Source organism: Pagrus major, chromosome 1 (assembly GCF_040436345.1).
Source record: "Pagrus major chromosome 1, Pma_NU_1.0".
In the NCBI taxonomy this organism is placed as follows: Eukaryota; Metazoa; Chordata; class Actinopteri; order Spariformes; family Sparidae; genus Pagrus; species Pagrus major.
Window position 1 is genome coordinate 971,450 of NC_133215.1, and position 18,600 is coordinate 990,049.

General features: G+C 48.2%; 2 protein-coding genes across 2 annotated transcripts in view; both read left to right on the plus strand.

Annotated features, from left to right (window-relative positions):
* The window catches only part of LOC141006168 (NACHT, LRR and PYD domains-containing protein 3-like), a 467,008-nt gene that overhangs the window by 76,134 nt on the left and 372,274 nt on the right, over positions 1-18,600 (plus strand). The gene's annotated exons all lie outside the window — the stretch shown is intronic.
* The window catches only part of ttbk1a (tau tubulin kinase 1a), a 46,750-nt gene that overhangs the window by 16,079 nt on the left and 12,071 nt on the right, over positions 1-18,600 (plus strand). Inside the window, exons 7-14 of the mRNA XM_073481426.1 lie at positions 3,616-3,681; positions 3,767-3,859; positions 5,053-5,178; positions 5,335-5,489; positions 6,088-6,298; positions 6,493-6,665; positions 6,934-7,277; positions 7,748-7,929. Coding sequence (XP_073337527.1) covers positions 3,616-3,681; positions 3,767-3,859; positions 5,053-5,178; positions 5,335-5,489; positions 6,088-6,298; positions 6,493-6,665; positions 6,934-7,277; positions 7,748-7,929 — 1,350 coding nt within the window. The remainder of the gene's footprint in view (positions 1-3,615; positions 3,682-3,766; positions 3,860-5,052; positions 5,179-5,334; positions 5,490-6,087; positions 6,299-6,492; positions 6,666-6,933; positions 7,278-7,747; positions 7,930-18,600) is intronic.

An 18,600-nucleotide genomic window follows, 5' to 3' on the forward strand; every position in this document is an offset into this window, starting at 1 on the left:
AGTTTATATGTTACAGTCGCCACCAGAGATTTACTCGAGTAGTTACTCTGATACTTTATACTCCCACTGCACTACATGTATGTGATTACTTTAGTTACTAGTTACTTTATAGATTACATGCTGCATCATGTTCAAATTAATTTATTTTATCAGTCAGATAAAAACAGTGACGGTGATGATCAGTGACACAGATGTACTATATGTAAAATACCTTGACTGGTACTTTTGATGCTTAAGTACATTTAATATCAGTTACTTTAAGACTTTTTACTCGAGTACTATTTATACGGGTGACTTTCACATTTACCAAAGTAATATTTTAACACAATAACTTTACTTTTACACGAGTAACACTGTTGGATACTTTATAAACGCTGGTTAAACCTTATGATGGTAGAGAACGCTGAAGTCACACCGTGTCTCCTGATCTATTCATATCACACACATATAGGAATAGATCACCACGGAAACAGGTTTGCCTTCCAGGTGGAGGCAGGTGGAGGCAGGGGGAGGCAGGGGGATGCAGGGGGAGGCAGGAGGATGCAGGGGGAGGTAGGTGGAGGCAGGGGGATGCAGGGGGAGGTAGGTGGGTGCAGGGGGATGCTGGGGGAGGCAGGTGGAGGCAGGGGGATGCAGGTGGAGGCAGGTGGGTGCAGGGGGATGCAGGTGGGTGCAGGGGGATGCTGGGGGAGGCAGGTGGATGCAGGTGGAGGCAGGTGGGTGCAGGGGGATGCAGGTGGGTGCAGGGGGATGCAGGGGGAGGCAGGTGGATGCAGGGGGAGGCAGGGGGATGCAGGTGGAGGCAGGGGGAGGCAGGGGGATGCAGGTGGAGGCAGGGGGAGGCAGGTGGATGCAGGGGGAGGCAGGAGGATGCAGGGGGAGGTAGGTGGAGGCAGGTGGAGGCAGGGGGATGCAGGGGGAGGCAGGAGGATGCAGGGGGAGGTAGGTGGAGGCAGGTGGAGGCAGGGGGATGCAGGGGGAGGCAGGAGGATGCAGGGGGAGGTAGGTGGAGGCAGGTGGATGCAGGTGGGTGCAGGGGGATGCAGGTGGGTGCAGGGGGATGCTGGGGGAGGCAGGTGGAGGCAGGTGGGTGCAGGGGGAGGCAGGGGGATGCAGGTGGGTGCAGGGGGATGCTGGGGGAGGCAGGTGGAGGCAGGGGGATGCAGGTGGAGGCAGGTGGGTGCAGGGGGATGCAGGTGGGTGCAGGGGGATGCTGGGGGAGGCAGGTGGAGGCAGGGGGATGCAGGGGGATGCAGGTGGAGGCAGGTGGGTGCAGGGGGAGGCAGGTGGGTGCAGGGGGATGCTGGGGGAGGCAGGTGGATGCAGGGGGAGGCAGGGGGATGCAGGTGGAGGCAGGGGGAGGCAGGGGGATGCAGGTGGAGGCAGGGGGAGGCAGGTGGATGCAGGGGAGGTAGGAGGATGCAGATGGGTGCAGGGGGATGCAGGGGGAGGCAGGTGGATGCAGGGGGAGGCAGGGGGAGGCAGGGGGATGCAGGAGGATGCAGGTGGGTGCAGGTGGAGGCAGGGGGATGCAGGGGGATGCAGGTGGATGCAGGGGGATGCTGGGGGATGCAGGGGGAGGCAGGTGGATGCACGGGGATGCAGGTGGGTGCAGGGGGATGCTGGGGGAGGCAGGTGGAGGCAGGGGGATGCAGGGGGATGCAGGTGGAGGCAGGTGGGTGCAGGGGGAGGCAGGTGGGTGCAGGGGGATGCTGGGGGAGGCAGGTGGATGCAGGGGGAGGCAGGGGGATGCAGGTGGAGGCAGGGGGAGGCAGGGGGATGCAGGTGGAGGCAGGGGGAGGCAGGTGGATGCAGGGGAGGTAGGAGGATGCAGATGGGTGCAGGGGGATGCAGGGGGAGGCAGGAGGATGCATGGGGAGGCAGGTGGATGCAGGGGGAGGCAGGGGGAGGCAGGGGGATGCAGGAGGATGCAGGTGGGTGCAGGTGGAGGCAGGGGGATGCAGGGGGATGCAGGTGGATGCAGGGGGATGCTGGGGGATGCAGGGGGATGCAGGGGGAGGCAGGTGGATGCACGGGGATGCTGGGGGAGGCAGGTGGGTGCAGGGGGAGGCAGGGGGATGCAGGAGGGTGCAGGGGGATGCAGGGGGAGGCAGGTGGATGCAGGGGGATGCTGGGGGAGGCAGGGGGATGCAGGTGGGTGCAGGGGGAGGCAGGTGGAGGCAGGGGGATGCAGGGGGATGCTGGGGGAGGCAGGGGGATGCAGGGGAGGCAGGGGGAGGCAGGGGGATGCAGGGTGACCCTCTGCTCATGTTTGTGTCATGATTTGGTTATTTTGGTTGTGATTTCCTGTTCACATCAGAAACATGCGTCTGTCTGCTGCTGCACAATGTCACGTTGTGTTTCAGAACAGTGAGATCTGCAGTTTGGACTCCAGACTAAATGTTCGGTCCGTAAATGTTCTGATTACCTTGTTTATGTTCATGACCACAGAACCAGGATGTCATGAAACCTGACCAGCACAGCGCAGCCACGTGTCGCACCAAGGACGTCATATTAAACGTGGACGCAGCGTTGGAGGCGGGGCCCCATTCTCTCCTATGACAGCAGCTCAGTGGCGTCTTGAAGCCGCGTATGAAAGTACTCAGATGGTCCGTGCTGTGCGGCCCACAGAGCGTACGCACAAACGTCAGCTTACTTCCTGTTTAGCGCCCGGCTAGCTTGAACAGAGATAAGATAATTTAATCGAGCGGCTCTTCTAGACTTTACAAATGTTACTGGACCGAACGGCTCAACCTGTGACAGTAAGCGGGTCATGTCTCAGGGTTGTGACGCAAAACACTTTTTTTTTAACTTTTTAACAGATGGTGCTTGTCAGAAAAAGTGTTTTTGGGCCGCAGCGCATCACGAGACGATGTAGTTACACAGTTTGACCACTATGAGAACTGTCTTCAAGGCCTGGACTTGTTTATTCCTGTTGTAACTGTCTCATTTAAAGATGGATTCTCCATGAATTAGATACACACACTTTGAAATAATATCATGAGAAAGACAAATCGTATGTTACTAATACGTGTGTCGTGTAAAGAAACATTCCTCTCGCCTGAAATAATAAATAATGTAGGCTGAACGTCATCACGCCGAACACGGGGGCTGTCTGGCTTCATCCGGCCGTCGCCAAGTGTTACGAAGCGGCAGCTGATTGGACGAACCATCTGTGTATCACAGGTGAATTTCAACCAATCAGGTCAACAGTAGGAGAGCGCTGCCACCAGTGGAGCCAGCTGGTGAAATAAACTCTCCACTGATGCTACAGAGGACGCTAACCTCTGGAGGAGCCGCCATGTTGTTAGTCGCATCTCTCGATGCTCGTCACACCTTAACCACGCCCACGGCGGCTTGTAGTTCCTCAGAGGACGCCGATTGGTTCGCTTGAAGTCAGGTAAGATGGATTGGCTAAGTGACTGAAGTGGACCGAAGTAAAGTAGCGGGCGGCTGCCATGTGCTGGTCAGGTTTCAACAGATGAATTAGAAACTGTAAATGAAAAACATTTGTAAGGAGGCGACCACAGCCTGAGAGCAGGATGTAATGTGTGAACACAAGAGTCGCTGTGAGTCTCAGCCGCTGACTAACTCTGTCACTGGTGTTGTGTTCAGCCGAGGACCGTGGCAGGTTTCAGAGGGACGGTCCGGTACGCTTCAGTCAACGCTCATAAAAACAAGGTGGGTTCGACACGCTGGTGTGAGAAGGATGTGGACGTTCGGAGCGGCCATGTTGTACTGACGTGTTTTTGGTGTGTCCCTCCAGGAAATGGGTCGGCATGACGACCTGTGGTCATTGTTCTACATGCTGGTGGAGTTCGCTGTCGGACAGTTGCCATGGCGAAAGATCAAAGATAAGGTCGGTTTCACCTGAACAATCACACACAATAATGTTCTGACTCCATTGATTGATTACAAATCATTAACTCCAGTGGCGACATATTAAAGTTCATGATAAGAGCAGTCGTGTAGTCCTGCTGTATTCAGCTTATTGCTAACCATTAGCTGCTAACGTTAGCAGGTGGCTCCCTCCATTTTACCTCCGCTCACTATCTGGACATCACAGTCTGAGTTGAGCTTGTAGCTTCTCATGAAGGATGACTGCACACGTGACACGCAGAGACACGACTGAAACAAACATAGTGAAGAAAGATTCAACTTATTTAAAATTACATTTCACTTTTAGTTTTGCAATTCCGAACTCTGCAGTATTTTGACAGTATTATATAGTTTTGAAGAAACAAATTGAGAGCAATGTTTTTAGTAGCAATAAAAGGAATGGGTTGAACTTCTCACAGTAATGGATTACTTAAGTATCTCAGAATCAGAATCAGAATCAGAATCAGCTTTATTGGCCAAGTATGTGAAACACAAACAAGGAATTTGACTTGGTTTTTCTTCGCACACAATGTACATAGACATAGACATGAACATAAACAAACATAACAACATTCAACTAGAAGGAACAAGAACAACAAAGAACAGTAAGTTAAAAAGTGTTCAGAAGTCCGGACTATTATAAATATATAAATATATATTTAAGTATATTTATATTATATTATTTACAGTGTGGATATATGTTGTTCAATTATGTACAGGTAGAAATATATATATATATATATATATATATACATATAAAGTGCAATTTGGTCTGTAAATGTAAAGACTGTGAGTGGATGGTTTTGGAGTCAGGGGGGTTACTGACACTGGGTGACTGATCAAGTGTTCATCAGTGCGACGGCCTGGGGGAAGAAACTGTTCTTATGTCTGGTTGTTTTGGCGAACAGTGTTCTGTAGCGCCTGCCGGAGGGGAGAAGTTCGAAGTATCTGAGTACTCTAACACAGTAGTTTGTAGCATGTTTTCCTCAGGAGGTGGTGGAGACCAAAGACAGAGCTACAAGAGAGAGAATATTGGACTGAGCTGAGATTAAACCGGTTCTGCTAGTGACAAAGTGTTCACAATGTTTTACATTTCAGAGGTGTGAAGGTCAAAGTGTCTGTGAGTCTCATTAACTGACTGCAGCTCACCGTCACTTTTGGTGTTTGTTGCAGGAACAAGTTGGTCAAATTAAAGAGCGTTACGACCATCGGATGCTGCTCAAACACATGCCTTCAGAGTTTAATGTCTTCCTGGACCATGTCCTGGCCCTGGACTACTACACCAAACCAGACTACCAGGTACACACAGTGCACACTGTGAAGAACACGCTGTAAAGTACACACTGTGAAGTACACACTGTAAAGTACACACTGTGAAGTACACACTGTGAAGTACACACTGTGGTCAGTGTTCCTACCTGAACATTCATGAGTCCGTCTCGTTGTGTGGTCCAGCTGCTCATGTCGGTGTTTGAGAACAGCATGAAGGAGCGAATCATCACCGAGAACGAGCCCTTCGATTGGGAGAAGGGAGGAAGTGATGTCACGCTGTCGACCAGTGCCTCCACCCAACCACAGCACAACACCCGACCCACCGTCGCCATGGTCGGGTAAGAACCAAACTGTCAGCTGTGAGAGAGCCGCTTCACCAGGAGACACACGGATCAGTCTGGTGTATTATATAATCCATCATCACTGAGAGGAAGTCTGATGGGTTGAGAAACACTTATGTATTGACTTGGCTCATATGTACATGTATAAAATATATAATATAATGTTTCTTTGCTGGTAGAACTGATGGATAAATCTACAAAAATAAAACCAGAAACTACCCAAACCTCCTAAATAAGACCAGAAACTACAGCTTTTTGTTTTGCTGGTGTCATCCAAGTCTCCAGAACCCCCGAGATCCCAAACTGACTGAAAAGACGTTATTTACACACTCGACGTGCGGTCGAGGTCGTGCACCCACACGCTAACACTTGTAGCTTAGAAGCTACAGTGAAGATTTCAGCTCAATAAAGTGTGTAAATAACGTTAACAACATAAAGAACTAAAAAAATCACCCGACTTTCCATCGACTGAATTTTCATTGTGGGTGAAATGTTCCTTTAAGTCACCAGAATGATCTTCAGTACATCATATTTATAGTTGTGTGGATGGTTCCTGACATCTCAGCGTCTGTAACATGATCTCTTGTGTTCACAGACCCATCATGGGGCCGGGTCCTGGAGATCTTCAGCGGGAGAACACCGACGACGTTCTGCAGGACGAACACCTCAGTGATCAGGAGAACGCCCCCCCGGCCCCGCCCAGCCGGCCCCCCGGAGAGACGGGGGTCCCTCACGGCGGGGAGCCGGGGGAGACCTGGGAGGACACGGACTTCAACCGCAACAGACTCCGGATCAGTCTGAACAAGGTCTGAGCTGACACTTACAGGATGTGTGACGTATGAGCCGAAAGGTTCATCTTTAACTCCAACTCAGCAGCACATTTACTCAAGTACTATACTGAAGTACACATTTGAAGTCTTTCTAATGTAACTGAGATTCTGTTAGAGCTTCAGAAGCTTCTGTGTTGGACCATAAAACATCACTTCCTGTCCGTCCACAGGGGGCTCAGGAGGAGGAGGCGGGTCGGGGGGCGTGTCCAGTGTCGCCAGTTCGAGGAGGAGCCCCAGAGTCACCGACAGGTCAGGGACGGTCATTACGGTACCGCCGGGTCAACAGCCCAGAATCTGACCGCCTGTCTGCTGCTGAGGGCCGGGCCGACGGCTACGGACAGAGGTGATGTGAACCATCAGAGAACTGAGACTTCAAACCAACCCGCAGTTTTGTGACTTGACTGTGAGAGTCGACTCGATACTTCCTTCGACTGGATGTTTGAGATGACTTGTGTTTGCCTTTATGGACTTGAGACATTCTTTCTATCGGAGACGTGAGACTCTTACTTGTACGTGGACCGGACTTGACTTGACCAGGACTTACCTCGTCTTATTGTCAATGTCACATTCAAGTCCTTCTGTCTCTATACGTCTGTCTGTGTGTCCTCCAGGTCTAGGATGGACATCCTCGGCTCTCCGTCTCGTCACGTCTACTCCTCCCAGCCGGCTCAGATGTTGTCTGTTGACCCAGGTTGCCGTGGTGACCGTCAGATCAGCGGCCGTCAGGAGGTGTCGGTTGCGTCCGTCGACCAGGAGGCGCACAGCAACGCCTTCATCCGCTCCGTCCCACTGGCTGAGGAGGAGGACTTCGACAGCAAAGAGTGGGTGATCATCGACAAAGAGGCAGAGCTACGAGACTTCCAACCAACCACGTCAGGAACCACGGACGAGGAGCCCGAGGAGCTCCGCCCCCTGGAGGAGCAGGAGGAGAGGAGGAGGCTCAGGGCCTCAGGAGGTACGAGCTTCTGGTTACACCTGAAATATACCAGGACACACAAAATGTCTGTCAGGGGTAAACTGAGAGAGACCGGATGAAGGTTCAATAAAACATGACGGGAAAGATTTATTGTTTCCAGTTCTTGATACGATGCATCAGGCTGTGCGTCCAGGAGCTCTGAGATGAAGCGCTGAGAAAAAACGACGTATGTGTGTCTTGTCTCTATGACGTACTTTACAGAGTGAGCGGTGGAAACGGTCGCTTCTGCTGGTCATGTGACCGTCAGAGTCTGATAACTGAGATGCATCAAATTCATTAAAACAATTACCACAAAAACATCGTAGAAAAATAAAAACAAGATGTATAAAGGTTGGAGATGTTACTGTAGAGTGACACAGGAAGTGAACAGACGCGGTGTGAATACTAAACATTGCTTCAGTGTTTCTCGTCCGTCTTCAAACACCCGTTAACGTTCTGTTCCCCTGCAGGAGGCGAGCTGGTGGTCCGTCCAAAGACCCACACCAGGGACAGCAGCCGGGGGATGCTAACGCTAACAGAGGAGGAGGCATCCAGGAGGAGTGGTGGGAGCCCCGCCCAGTCGCCCTGTCACTCGCTGCCGTCAGGACGACCCCGCCGGAGAGAGTCGGAGCCCATCGGACCTCAAAGACCGGTAAGAGACCCGGCCAGCCAATCAGAGGAGAGCCGAGCTCTCCGGTGGCACGTTGGCGAGCAGATGAGGAAGCGGACGCCCGCTGTGCAGATTCTCTTCTCTGATGATGTCATGAGGAGGCGCTCTGCAGCAGCTGCTCCGCCTCATTTATCTGTCAGTCAACAGGCAGCTTAAAGGACCAATCCAGCGCCATCACACAGCTTGGCTTCATTCATGATCCTGCAGGCTGAGAGGTTGAAGTTTAACACTCACACATCTGACTCAAGTAGCTCTCCTTCATCACGAGGACATTCATGCATTTGATCCCAGCACCTGAAGAGCATTGAGTCAGCTCCGTTCAGATGTTGGTGAAATACTTTTAAACTTAGTTAGTTAGTTTAAACTTTAGTGTTTGATGAAGTCTAAATATCAGCAATCTATAATTCACATTGTTGAGTAAAGTAATCAAAGTAATCCAAAACCTTTAAAATGCATCAGTGATTACGGTTATTGATCTGTACCTGGACATGTCAACCAGAGCAGGTACAGACCTCCACACAGGACACTGAGCTGTAGCGACCACCAAGATGTCCGTCAGGTGTCCATCAGGTGTTACAGTAAGCAACATATTAAATACTACAGACAGTATAGATACAACATGTTGAGGTTGGAGCTCTGCAGGTTTCATTTATTCTCAGACAAAACATCCTCCAGCCCTGTACCGAGCTAAACGTCTGGACCGATGCTGGATTTGTCCTTTAAGGATGTCACCGTGCAGACGTGCAGACGGACTCCTGCTGGAGTTCGTCTGCAGGCTCACGGCAGCACCGTCCTGCAGCTGAACATCTGTCACATGCAGTCGCTCTGCTCCACCAGCAGCAGCAAAGATCCTCTGACTCATTCGATCTGGAGAGAAACTGCCAACTTCACAACATCTGCACGTCTCTACGTCTGACAGCAGCAGTATGTGACTCTTAGCTGTCAAAGCCTCATGAGAGTTGTAGTTGCTGAACATAAGTTTATCCTGGTGGAGGTGTTCAGATTTTTCTGTCCACTCCTGTGGTTGAACCTCACTCAGCTTCAGATGTGGACAGAAGAATTTCATCTTTTTAATACAGCTGATGACAAAACGTGTGTCTGAGAAACAGGGATGGGCATCGATACTAATACTGCCGATCAATATCACCACGACGTTAACAGATGTTAACGTTAAGTTATAGGAGCTGAGGTGGGCTCTCTACAGATGAAGATGTCAACAGCTAGAAGCAACAAAACACTGAGCAGGTTCACATGAGCACAACAATCTGATGATAATCTGATCTGACGTGTTTCAGTCAAGCTCATGACGTGAAACAGTTTTTGCTCCACTACTGTTGTGTTGCTTTGTAATAACTTGATCTAAGAGACGTTCGGCAGCATCTAATGTGTCCAACGCTCCTCGTGAAGCCCAGCACCGCCATTTTCAAATACATTTCTATACTTCCTTCCATCTAAAAGGTGAAGGATGTTAAGTTTTCTCATTTCTTCGAGGCGTGTACTTCGTTTCCTCCTCGCCCCAAAAATGCATCCACCCTCTTTTAGTTGGCATTTTAACAACATCTGGTTTCTTTTCTGGTATTACACACACACAGATGTAAGAAAACAAAAGAAACCAGATTAACACTATACATGCAGCGAATAAAACGCAATATTGGGCAAAAAACTAGGCATGTTTATCAGATTTCTCAGAATCCGATAACGGCTTTTATCTGATAAAGCATATCACATTATGCAGTAAATAAAAAGGCGGATCGCTCAGGGAAAAGACGCTGAGCAGCCGCAGACGCTCGCTCCTCATCAGGAACAAATGAAAAAGGACTCAAATAGTCAAATGATTGTAAAACAACGTGTAAAACAAGTTTCTAGAGTCCCGTCACTGTCGGCCATGACAGCAAGCTCACAATATAAACACGCCGTCGTCATCAAGAGACGCTGACGAGCTGCAGTATTTCTGGATTCATTAACGACATGTAAACACCAACAGTATCATAATTTCGGTTCTGACCAATCAGGTACCAGTTTAGTGCCGGTCCTCGATACCCATCCCTGCTGAGAAATGTATCAGGTCACAGATGCTACAGAAAAAGAAGCTAGCTTGAAATATGGCAGGACCTTACAGCTGAGACTGGGAGTAGACGAGCTTAGTAGCATAAAGAGTGGAAACACCTGTCAGCATCTTTAATCCAGACACAGAACATTGAACCAGAGGTAGCATGTTGATGGTTGAGCTTTAGAGCAGAGGAAGGTGGATTATCAGCTTCAGACAGAGCCAGGCTAGCTGTTTCCACTCTTTATGCTAAGCTAAGCTAGCCAGCTTCATATTTAGCAGGCAGACACGAGAGCTGACTCAACCTAAAAATCTGAGTTAGAGAGACAAAGAGGATTTCCTGAGATGTTGAATCAAACTGTGTGTGAGTTTAGAGACGACCTGACGGGTTGAACCTCGACTGCCTGTGACATGAACCCAGTTGTTTGACCGTCCAGCTGTGTGGACGGAGCCGCCGTCAGAGCCTGAATTGTTTCCATCTCTTTTGTTTGGACCATCGTTTTATTCTGAAGGAGTGAATGTGACACAGCAGCTGTTTGATCCAACACGATGTTTCTGTCGGGATGTCGATGATGTTCTCATCTTCTGTTGTTCTGCTGTGTTTACTCATGTTCACACCACCTGACAGCACACACACACACCCAAACACACACACACACACACACAAGTCTGTTCATGACGGTGGACGAGAGGAAATTTACTGTCGACAAACCAGGACAAAAAAAACAACCCTGTCACTACCTGATGCGAGTGGTGCATGCACAAGCACGCCCGCCATTTTGGATAGCTAGATACGGCAACATGACTTGGACAAACTTCACAAACATGCCGTGCTGCGACAGGTGACAACGTCATCATCATCATCATCATCATCATCATCATCAGCAGGTGTCATCAGAATCTTAAACTATTGTCACAAATTACTGCAGTTCTGTTTGAAGTTTGACCGTAGAGTGGTGTTCCCGTACCTCGCTGTCCAAGATGGTGGACGGACTTACGCATGCACCTGTTACATCAGGTAGTGACACAGCACAGCATCCCAGAGACTTAACGTCCTCACTGGAACCTCATCATGTATGTGCAGTGCCACGATCAGCGTGGAAGACAGTGGAGGAGGAGGTGTGGAGGTGTAGAGGTGAGGAGGTGAGGATGTGAGGAGGTGTGGAGGTGTGGAAGTGGAGGTGTAGAGGTGAGGAGGTGTGGAAGTCTGAATGTGAGGAGGTGTATAGGTGGATGTGAGGATGTGAGGAGGTGTGGAGGTGTATAGGTGGATGTGAGGAGGTGAGGATGTGAGGATGTGAGGAGGTGTGGAGGTGTAGAGGTGGAGGTGAGGATGTGAGGAGGTGTGGTGGTGTAGAGGTGGATGTGAGGAGGTGTGGAGGTGAGGAGGTGTGGAGGTGAGGATGTGAGGAGGTGTGGAGGTTGGGTGGTGGAGGTGTAGCGAGTCTGTCTTTCATGCAGGAGTTTGTATGGAGTTAATGTTCAGCCATGTTTTGTCCAACACTAACCTGAACCCGGTGCTGTAGAGTCCAAACGTGAACCAGACTTCTATGCAGCTGTTGTATTCCTCTGACCTGACTCAGCCGTCCTGAGCTCATGAAGTCGCTGGATGATATTCAGGGTTCTGCAGAATCATCCGGTGTCAAAGGTTTTTGTGACAACAGGTTCTGTAGTGGGGTGGGAGCAAATATAATATAAACACCTTATAAAACAGCCCTGCAGTCCATCATGACCCTGATCCAGAACCACCACACTACAGTACGTATTGCGGTCTGGTGTCATGGTGCTGATGGACAGCTGGAGGCCGGGCCGGGCGGTACGGCCTTAAAATAACAACTAACAACAGTGTTTTTAGGCTTTATCGTGATACACGATATAAATGTTGATATTTTGATCTCCTCAACATGCTCGGATTAAACAGCACGGTGTCATCAGCAAATGTGGATATAATGACCGGAAAAGTGGACAAAGGCGAGTAATGAGACAGGTAGAACAGTCAGGTGAGTTCAGAAAATGACATCACTTTACTGTAATGAGCCTTCGGAACCAGGAAAAGACGACACTGTCAAGACAAGATACAGCCTCATATCACAATAACCAAATGTATGGTATATACAGCCCAACCCTAGCTGACAGCTAATGAGGCCAACATTTAAATAAGGCCGGTGTAGATGACAGCAGCACATCCTGGCACTTTGTTGTTGCCCCATGCCCCGCCCCCTTTTGTATGAAAACAGCTGCTCTTATCTGATTGGTGCTAAATATAAATTCTGGTTCTCTTTTTTTTATCTATCAGGAGCTCAGAGAGACAGTCAGACAGACAGACATCTGATGTTGTTGCTGATCTACGTTCAGCGTCGTTATATATAAACATAAATAAACAGTGATGATGACTCAGTTCGGTCTCATCACAGTGGACCGACCTGACACACAACTACCTTATTACATGTCATCTATCATATCTTCTGTCATTAAGACTCTTGATTGTTGATGAAGGTTCTCAGTCATCCAGGTGCTGGTACTCTAAGTTCTGTATCGTAGGCAACTGGACTTGTTTCAGTAAGGACACTCTGTAAGGACATTCCACACTCTGTAAGGACACTCCCACACTCTGTAAGGACAATCCCACACTCTGTAAGGACACTCCCACACTCTGTAAGGACACTCCCACACTCTGTAAGGACACTCCACAATCTGTAAGGACACTCTGTAAGGGCACTCCCATACACTCTAAGGACACTCCACACTCTGTAAGGACACTACCACACTCGGTAAGGACGCTCACACACCCTGTAAGGACACTCCCATACACTGTAAGGACACTCTGTAAGGACACTCCCACACTCTGTAAGGACAATCCCACACTCTGTAAGGATACTCCCACACTATGTAAGGACACTCCCACACTCTGTAAGGACACTCCACACTCTGTAAGGACACTCCCACAGTCTGTAAGGACACTTCACAATCTGTAAGGACACTCTGTAAGGACACTCCTATACACTGTAAGGACACTCTGTAAGGACACTCCACACTCTGTAAGGACACTCCCATACACTGTAAGGACACTCCACACTCTGTAAGGACACTCCCATACACTGTAAGGACACTCTATAAGGACACTCCACACTCTGTAAGGACACTCCACACTCTGTAAGGACACTCCCATACACTGTAAGGACACTCTATAAGGACACTCCACACTCTGTAAGGACATTCCCACACTCTGTAAGGACACTACCACACTCGGTAAGGACACTCACACACTCTGTAAGGACACTCCCACACAGGGTTTAAAGCCTGCAGCTCCTCCAGTTGGTCAGAAGTGAAGAAGCCACTTGGATGAGACGTGAAACGTCTTCGACAAACTGAAACCCGTCCAGTTGCCTACGATACAGAACTGAGAAGACTCTGTTGTAATCTGATTACATCTGTGTGTCTCTGTTTGTTTAATGAGTTGACTCTGAGCTGGGAGGAGGTGAAAACGTGACTTCATGCTGTTGACCAGCTTCATCATCAGAAGGCAGCTCAGTTTATATCATTAACATTTAAACAGCTCCTGTCCACTGACACTGCTGAACCAAACTCCATTCTAAAAACAGCTGCTTTAAGGTCGGCCCTTATTTTTTCATGATTTCTTTTTATCATCGACACTACGAGGGTCGCGCTCTCGTCTCCTCCCTCACACCAGTGAGATGGTTACTGTGTCTTTCTCTTCTTCTTTTGTCTGTTTTATGGCAGGGGGCAAACAGCGTTACCGTGGGTTACCGTTACCTACAGAAATCAGCTGGAATAATATTAATATAATGAGGGACCCACTGATGAAAGAGTGCTGCTAGTGAAGGCAAAGATGAAAAATCAAGGAAACTGATCCCCATCAGTGGATTAATCATTTTAAAACTTTTGAGCTCGTACAACTTAAATGTAATAGTTTCACTCTGAGGTAATCAGTTGCCTGATTTATTATTTATTATTTATAACCTACATAGTTTTTTTCCACAATAAAGGAGCAATCTGTAAGAAAAGGACCGAGTTTTAGTTTAAAACACTTAAAAACTGAGCCAACGTTCTGTGTTCTACTGATGTTAGCATGCTAACCAGCTAGCCTCCTAACAGCACTGTGTAGCTCAGAGGTGATAGTCTGACAGCCTGTAGTTTTAAAAGCAGTCAGTTCACTGCTGAGTCGAACAAGTCAACAAAATAAACTCACTAAATGTGAAGAAAGGAAATATTTTGACACATATTTTCATTATAACAGAAAAATCGGGTTCTCTGAGCTTCACCGCCTCGTTAACTCATCGTCAAACACACAAGAGAAAAGGTTTCTGAAGAATTCAGAGAAAAATAAAAAGTCTGATATTTAGACTATAATTTCAGAAATCTTTAAACTTTTTTTAAATAAGTCGAAAATCTGAGAAAAAAATTGGAAGAATTCTGAGAAAATGGTCAAAATTCAGACATCAAACTGACTAATGAACTGAGCTACTTGCTACCAGCAGCTAGTTGCTACAGTACAGAGTACAGTGAGCAGCAGTTAGCAGTTAAAGTCAGGCTCAGTCATCATCTCCTCCTGATGATATAAAGTCAGGCTCAGCCATCATCTCCTCCTGATGATATAAAGTCAGGCTCAGTCATCATCTCCTCCTGATGATATAAAGTCAGGCTCAGTCATCATCTCCTCCTGATGATATAAAGTCAGGCTCAGCCATCATCTCCTCCTGATGATATAAAGTCAGGCTCAGTCATCATCTCCTCCTGATGATATAAAGTCAGGCTCAGTCATCATCTCCTCCTGATGATATAAAGTCAGGCTCAGTCATCATCTCCTCCTGATGATATAAAGTCAGGCTCAGCCATCATCTCCTCCTGATGATATAAAGTCAGGCTCAGCCATCATCTCCTCCTGATGATATAAAGTCAGGCTCAGCCATCATCTCCTCCTGATGATATAAAGTCAGGCTCAGCCATCATCTCCTCCTGATGATATAAAGTCAGGCTCAGCCATCATCTCCTCCTGATGATATAAAGTCAGGCTCAGCCATCATCTCCTCCTGATGATATAAAGTCAGGCTCAGTCTCCATGCAGCTCGTCTGCTGTGATCACAGAGATCAACCTGACCTGAGGAGACCAGATTTACATCCTTTATTAAGATGAAGTCTTCGCTGTAGCTTCTGAGCTAACAGTGTTAGCATCAGGTAGATCTGTGATTGGTTCTGGTGATGACGAGCCTGCGTGTGATAATGTAGAATAATATTATCTTTCAGGACTTCTGATCGTATTAAATTAAAGTTGAAGACGACTCAAAGAAACAAACTGATAAACACTAAATCATTTCGAGGCTGAATTCTGTTTCACGGATACTTTTGGATTAAATCATGAAAAACAAATGAAACGGCATCAAAACCTCGTTAGAAGACAACTGAGACTAGACGTCATGTCGCTGCAGCGCCCCCGAGTGGCTGCACTGTGTCATTACAGCCACAATATGAACAAACAGACTGATGATTAAAGTTTATTACTCTGTCGTGCAGATAAAGATGTAAAACTGATTAAAGTGTGAAGGGTTCATCCTCTGGAGAGTGAGATCAGGACATTTCATGACATCTGATCAGAGTTTTTGTTTTGTTTCTGTGTGTTTGCTGTGAAATGTGTGATGGAGGCGTGAGAGGACGAGGTCAGAGGTCACCAGGATCACGATGACTGAACCTCTGGGGAGTCTGAATCAGACCACTGATCTCATGAACGTGAATGTGGACGATGTAACTTCTTTTATTTTAAACCTTCGGGTTTCATTTTCCTTCAGCAGGATTTCCTTCATGGTTGCTGATTTATTGATTCTGTTCTTGATTTATTTTCTTCGTCCCTTTTCCTTCAGTTCATGTGTTCATTTGATTTATTTATGCACTCATTGTTTTATTTATTTACTTACTAATCAGTCAGCGTTGAAACCTTTCGTACTTGGTGGCTGCTGTTTACAGGCTGGACGTTATTACATCATCACTGACACTTCACTCCAGCTGCAGTGTAACATCTTATCCTTTAAGTCCTTGTCCGTGCACGAAGTCGTGTTTAGTGATATTTTAGTTTTCCGATCTCACCGCTAGACTCAGAGCGAGCAGCTCCGCCGCCGCCGGCCACCGAGGACTGCCATTCTCTTTTTACTCCTCTCCAATTCTCCCCCTCCCCTCCACATAACTACTGACGCCTTTGCCGCCAACCTATCGCTTTAAAAGTACACAGTATGTCGAGTTTGACTCACCTGAGGAGACAGAGAAAAGAGCGAGGGTGCCATTGGGACAACACAAGAAGAAATAAAGTGATGTTTCGGGGTAAGCACAGTTTAGGAATAGTCCTTTACCTCTGTTCTCTCACTCAGTTTCTGTTCCTCCTCTTCCTTTATTCCTTGTGTTCACACATTTTTCCTCCCTCTTTTGATTTCCTCCGTCGTGTGTCTGTGTTTCGTGTGCCTGATGACTTCATCTCTCTTTTGTGTTCCCTTGTTTTCTTTCTGCATCTCAAACTGTCCAGGCTCAGACTGTTGTAGATAGTGAGATACAGTATGTGCAGTGTTCGTGCTGGTGACTCTGTGTCCTTTTTAAAGTGCTTCTTCTTTTGTGGGGGAGAAATATTCTCATCACCATTTTTCCAGCTAGAGGGATGCTAGTCTGACCAATCTGGCAACCCACACAGCTAACAGTCTATTGGCTCAAGTGTCTGTTAACTTTTCGTAGCTAGCTGTAACTGTAGACAGAGCGCCAGATTTACACCAACACTCCCTCAGCTTCTCTCCCCGAGCTCCTCCCCTCACGACCTTTGACCAATCAGCCGAAGGCTTTAGATGTGAGAGAGCACCAATCAGCTCTCTCCTGTCTAACGTCTGGTCAGGGAGGGGAAGGAGACGAGGGCAGGAAGTCCAATCAGAGTGTTGGGACGTAGCCGTAGGAAACATTTATTAAAGCATTTATTTTTTACAACCAGTCGCTTCCCGCTCGTTAACCTCTCCTCCTTCCTCTCTCTGATTGGTCTGTCTGCAGCTGGAAGAGGACCGGCACCAGCCCCGGCCCAATCAGCTGAGGAGGCTGGCCTCCTACGTCTTCTCCTCCTCCACCCTGGAGACGGAGCAGTATCCCCACGCAGGAGGAAGCTTCATCCAGAGGAGCCGCTCCGCCGAGAGCAGCCCCGCCCACGTCACCGCCGCCGCCACCCGGCGGCGACACGCCGGCACCCTGCCGACGCCCGGCAGCCCGCGGAGCAGACACTCGGTCCTGAACGTGTCGAGGACGCAGCTGCAGCAGATGTTAGCCAAGCTCATGAACAAGAACAGCAGCTGAGAGACGGACTCAGAACACACACACACAGACACACACACACACACACACACACACACGCACACACACACACAAACACACACGCACACACACACACACACGCACACACACACACACACACACACATGCAGAGTCTGTCAAATCATTTCCTAACAGTCGTTTTAGTATCAGTTTATCCTGATTTATCTTCAGTAAAGATAAAGTGTCGCTCTCTCACATTTAAACACGTCGTCATGGTGATCAGACAGGAAGTGGTCGTGTGAAACGTCGGCAGCAGATGTAATTATTTTCTGTTGATCGACGCTTTCGAAAGATTCATATTTAAAGATGAATTAAGTTCACAGTAAACATCCATCACAGCGTAAAATAATACAAGACTGAGCTTTTATTTTGAAATCACAGTGTCTTCCTGTGTTCAGAGTGTTTTTAAATATTGAATTTCTCTCTCTGTGTTTCTTTGTTCTGTATTTAAACAACACTCGCTCGTTTTCTCACGCTCTTGAACGCATCATTCGTCTTTAACAAAAATATGTTTCTGATCTCAGCGTCGTCTCAGTTACTGTTGAGCATCACAGGACCATCAACACACGCTCTGTTTGAGTTGGATCGTTTAACGATCGTTGATCCGACAGCGACAACACAGAAAATATAAAGTAACAAACAGTTTACTGCAGGCTCTGCACGCACACACACACACACACACACACACACACACACACATACACACACATGAACACACACACACTCATATGAAACTGAGAGCCAGATAATAACCATAACAAGCCATATGACTGGCACACAGCAGCACCGCTGTGTTGGTAAACAAATCACACACACACACACACACACACACACACACACACACACACACACACACACACACACACACGTAGCTCTACCGACTCTCCGAGCAGAGGACAGAAGAAGAAGAAGAGCTGACGACAGGAAGTGTTTCCATGCAATAAACTGGACGAAGCCTCTGCACAGCTGATGTTGCACAGACCTGCCAGCCTGGAGGAACCAGGTGAACTGAAGGTTTCCTCCTCGTGGCTGTGAAGAGGACGACCCGGAGCGAGGCTGCTAACAGACTGTTAAGCTTTACGGTGTCTGTGCGTTTATTTCTTTACACTTATTGTTTCCTGCTGAAGTGAAGGAGCGATCGTCGAGGAATGCAGGTCGTCCCGGCGATCGGGTTTTTTTTGCACCGAGACTTTGGAGTCGGCTCCGATCATCCCGTCCACCGAGCAATACATCGACACCGACGACACGTCTTCACC